Below are 4974 nucleotides of genomic sequence, written 5' to 3' on the forward strand. Positions count from 1 at the left end.
TCTCTCTCTCTCTCTCTCTCTCTCTCTCTCTCTCTCTCTCTCTCTCTGTATTTCTTTGCGTCTCTTCGTGCTCTGACGTTTGCTGCGAAAACATCGCGTGTGATTTGCAAAGTTCAGTCGAACGGACTCTCCACCGATGTTTATTGAATAGCATCCAACAGAACGTTCGGCCAAACTGAATGAATAAATGAAAAGGATGACAATTGTTTTCCATTTTAAAGATGCATTTGCACCAAACAATTTTCCCATCGGACACCAGCGCACGCAACGTGATTGAATTATTGGCTTTGGTGAATTTGTCTCTCGCTTATTTATCTTTCGGCATAAGTGATTGCGAACCATTTACTACCAGTTTCATTTTACATCGCGGATATATAGCAAAGAAAAACCGTGTACGCCAAGTTATTAGATATTCTTCTCGCGATGATAAACAAAAAAACAAGAGACAATTTTTCGGAACTTAACCATTCGATTTTGCTCAAAATGGCTAAACCCCGATTTTCAACTGTAAAACCTTATGAATCGACTCATTGCTTGAATTTAAACTATGCTCGCAAAACAACCTGCGTGTCAAGATGCTCTATCCCCATTAAATAATTACGAATCGGCTATTTTTCACCAGTTTAGCTCGGAATTATTTACCCAAGCACCGATTCCGTTTTCAATTTAGCCAAATTCTTCAATTGATTTAGCTCAACCTAATTATGTATTCAGAGTGCATATTTTACGAATTATTTTGTTTTAAAGTTATTGGATCAGTGAATTATATCCGCGCTTACCTTACTGTGCACAATGTTTTCTGAATAAGTGACAATATAACCGTTAGAAGAGCTAAAGAAGCACATTTTACTACTTCGAATCAATGTGCAATATCAGTTTTGCGTAGAAAATATGTGTTGAGCAACAATGTCTTTATATTTGGTGAACGTTCCTTGGTGAATCAATACAAATTCATCGAAGATATCAAAAAAATAATATCTAGCATATAATTACAGCAGATTCTATACATCACATTGTATGGAATGTGTGAAAATTCAATTGAAAATAAACATGCAAACCGTTGCTTTTGCGCGCCTCAATAGCACAACCGATATCCATTAATATTTGTTATTTCTTGGTTTGCCGCACCAGATATACCAAATCACCGCACAAAAAAGTGGTTTCGCTGCGCCAGCACATTTTCACAAGCATTTGAATGTGGCATCGGATTAAAAAGCGAAAATTAATGCAGACGCACATAGTATTTGATTGAATTTGATTATGAGCTGATTATTATCCCAAAACCAGCGAAAGCATGTTTTGATTCTTTTTTCATTGTTCCTGTTCACAGTTTGAAGCGGAAAAATAATCAAATTAATAGGGTTTTTTGACGATGCGCAATTGATTCGGGTGCGATTCATTCAGGCTTTTTGTGGTCAAACTGCATATTAAAAATGACACCTGAACGAAAAGTAATTCCATTTGATTGCTTGAACAAATACATGTGATAATCCACAATTCGAATCGAAACAAACATTTGCGTTTGGAATTATTTCGATTGTTTTTTACAAATGCATCTCATTCGGCGTCAATTAAAATGCGTCAATATTTGCCATTCAGCGCTTTATTAGATATTCATAAATCAATTGAATTTAAAGCTGCTTCGTATTTACGCAAGCCGATTTTTTTCATGACATTCATTTAAATATTCATTCCATTTATGGTGAATGCAATGAATTGAGTAGGGTAAATCTTCTTTCACAAAAAAACATACATTGAATACAGTCCAGCGCTGCGAATAAATGCACCAACAAGAGTTGGAGTTCATATTTTTCCTGCATTAAAGCTGCTGAGGAGGAGCATTTATACGTTGTTCACGAAACCGAATCAAACTGAAAATCAATTGAAATATACAACAAATATTTAAATTTAAGCTATTGATTTGAATATTTAGTTCCAGATGTTCATTATGCTTTGTTACCAACCAAATTTGATGAATTTCATTGCTATTCTAGGTTGTAATGCACAGAAAAGGGAGCAGGAAGATCCGTGCAAAACAAAAGCCCGTGTCGTTGGTGATGTGACCTATTGCGATCGATACTGGGAATGCGGCAGTGACAATCAACCAGAATTATATGATTGTCCAAATGGCTTAGTTTTTGCTGGTAAACATCGGGGAGTCACCGAAGGATGCGATTATCCGTGGCGTTCCGATTACTGCGATGGCAAACAATTAGCAAGTAAGTTGAATATACTCATATATTCATATGTTGACATATATGTCAAATTGAAATGTTCACATCAAGATTAATCTAATGTTGAATTCAATGATTCTGTGACAGATGGCCCAGTTCAGACAGATCACTGCGATTGGTTGTATGGAATTTTCGGGCATGAAACCTCTTGCACGCGCTACTGGACTTGCTGGAATGGAACAGCTACCGAGCAACTGTGTATCGGTGGTCTTCTTTACAACGAAAACGCCCATTCATGCGACTGGCCCGAGAATGTCGACGGATGCCAAAAACATCGTAAGCAAAACAAATTACCCATCGTAAAAAGGTGTTTTTTTAAAAACAATTTTTTTATTCGTTCAATCATGTTAGCTTTGTGCAATGACGACGCAAATGGAAATGTTCCACTCGGAAAGAGCTGCAATAGGTATTGGCAGTGTCAAGGTGTGTATTTTATATATGTGTACCTCAATTAATGATATATCGATGGATCTTCAATTATGATTATTTATTATTCGTTTAATAGGTGGTTATCCTCGTTTACAACGTTGCCCAGCAATGCTTGTTTTCGATCGCAGATCATCGCGATGCGTAGTTCCACCAACTGAAGACTGTGACATACCAACTTCAACTCCATCGCCCGATGGCGGTGATTTACAGGAAAATGTGCCATTGCCAAGCCGAGGCAATGATAATGCCGGATCTCACGACCATCAAAGGCAACTCGAAGAAGTTGACAACGACGGTGTCGTACCGCATCTATTGATAAACACGTTCAGACATAGAAAACCTTAAACAGTATTCAAGCGCACTGTTTTGCACACAGCAATGCAACAAAACACATTTTAAATTTTAAATTCCATTCTTCATTTTATTCTTTTCTCTACTAATATGTTTTTCAAACTAATTGAAAATATGCCTAAAATCATGATTTACTACATATTAAATGTAAACAAAAAAAAATCCAAATCGAAATAAACTTAATTGTTTCATTTTCGTAACTAAGAATTCAATTTAGTTACGTAAAAACCTTCCCAATCATTTCACACTTCTACTCCCCGATCCTTCGATCAATAGAAAAGATAAAACAACTGAAATAGAGTTAGGTTATCAAAATGATTCGAATTATTTATTATGAATTGTTCAAAAAAAAAAATTACCTCATTACTATTCTGTTTGCCACAAACCATGGCTTGATAAGCAACTTCAATGGGATCTTTGATTTTGCTCAGACGTTTTGTGCAACCCCTGATCAATATCATGTATTTGTCCTGTTCTTCTTTTGTCATTCTGTCCATGAGTTCAAAAAAGTCTGTGGGATCGACAACGACACTGCCCGGCTTCATAACGCCCAGTTCAACCCAGAAGCAGTTGAAGTAGCATCTCAAGCTCTTGCTGTTTGGTAAGTTTTTCATGTCGGTTGTAAGTTCAAATTCTTTTACCTCTTCCATATTTGGGTTGCATTGATGTGAGCATCTGCTAACTAAACCAGGAACATCGTAGTGCTGATAGACAACTGCAGGTGGCCACTAAAGAGAGTCACTTTTTTAGCACGCACAAAAAGTTTTATAAAAGTAAAATTAGTCACAGATACAAACGTTTTCCGTTTTCCATGAATTCACAGCAACTGACAGAGCCGACAAACAAAAAATGAAAGGAAACCAAACAAAATGCATTTTATGTATTTCAAGTAAAAACAATACTGCTTCCATACAAGTTGCAGCTGTATGAAATGTCGATGGTTTTTATAGGCAAACAATTGCAATGTTCTGTGGGCAGTTCAGTTCAAATCAATTTTAATTGCCAGTTTTTTTTCTTCAATAATGCTTTTCATTGAAGAAGAAAATGATAATTCGCTGTATTTTTGACATGTTAATCGTCTTGTTAAAGTGCTTACCAAAATGTCACATTGCGTTTAAATCGAATGAATTGTAATTAAAAGATACACGGGTGATTGACAGTTCAGACATACGAATGACTTTATTTCAAATCCATTCATTCATTTCGTAAATAAATGATGGAGATTTACAGGAAGTATTGAATGGTTGCGAACAAAATGCCTATACTCTTTTGAATGATTATACCAGCAGTGAAATCATGTCAGAATTAATTCATATTTCACAGTGAATGTAATGATATCAAAATGAACATTGAATAATTTCAAAGGAATCCCTATATTTATGGACGCATCAAAAAATATCGACCCACCAACAATAATTACTGTGTAAATATTTGTTCGAAATCAAAAGAGTGCAAATAAGCCGTCCGATTCAGACTCATTGAAATGAAGCGGTGAGTATACAGTAACCACAGTGAATAAACACAAACAACAACGCGTTTATTCAATCAGCATAATGGTTGGCTCTGTGTAGTGTTTCATATTCTTTCATAAATATTAAATTTTACTCTGTTCCAAGACCATTTCACAAAACTTCGGTGGCATCATTTTGATAAAGAATTTTGGTTTGCATTCGTTAAAAATGTTCTTGACATTCTGTCATTGACGACAGCACAGAGCACACACACTAACAATTTATCAAAACAAACACAACGGAAACGCAATGAAACAAACACGAAGAGAGTGTAAATAAGAAAGACAGAAGAAAATAATTTGTTATGGCCAGTTTTATGTGTGGAGTTAATCAATGAGATCATTTTGTAATACATAAACAATACAACCAAACACTTGAAATTTTATCAGTGCGTAAAGCGAGATGCTAAAGTGGGACGGCAATATTTGCTCAGTTCGTAATTTTGTAAT

At 35.6% G+C, this 4974-nt stretch overlaps 2 protein-coding genes across 2 annotated transcripts in view; one reads left to right on the forward strand and one right to left on the reverse strand.

The window, feature by feature from the left end:
- Positions 1-3187, forward strand: part of LOC129568902 (protein obstructor-E-like) — a 16051-nt gene extending 12864 nt beyond the window's left edge. The window contains exons 2-5 of the mRNA XM_055447244.1: positions 1995-2219; positions 2322-2510; positions 2586-2657; positions 2740-3187. Of these exons, the coding sequence (XP_055303219.1) occupies positions 1995-2219; positions 2322-2510; positions 2586-2657; positions 2740-3008 (755 nt within the window). The 3' untranslated portion in view covers positions 3009-3187. The remainder of the gene's footprint in view (positions 1-1994; positions 2220-2321; positions 2511-2585; positions 2658-2739) is intronic.
- LOC129568922 (uncharacterized) lies at positions 3115-3964 on the reverse strand. Its single transcript, XM_055447267.1, has 3 exons — positions 3812-3964; positions 3374-3742; positions 3115-3304 (listed from the first exon to the last, which is right to left on the reverse strand). Exons 1-3 carry the CDS (start codon positions 3923-3925, stop codon positions 3284-3286), a joined length of 504 nt encoding a protein of 167 aa, XP_055303242.1. The 5' UTR covers positions 3926-3964; the 3' UTR covers positions 3115-3283.
- Between the last annotated feature and the right edge of the window lie 1010 nt (positions 3965-4974).

Source organism: Sitodiplosis mosellana, unplaced genomic scaffold (genome assembly GCF_009176505.1).
Source record: "Sitodiplosis mosellana isolate CC-2019 unplaced genomic scaffold, AAFC_SMos_1.0 Smas_scaffold_1, whole genome shotgun sequence".
Taxonomy (NCBI): Eukaryota; Metazoa; Arthropoda; class Insecta; order Diptera; family Cecidomyiidae; genus Sitodiplosis; species Sitodiplosis mosellana.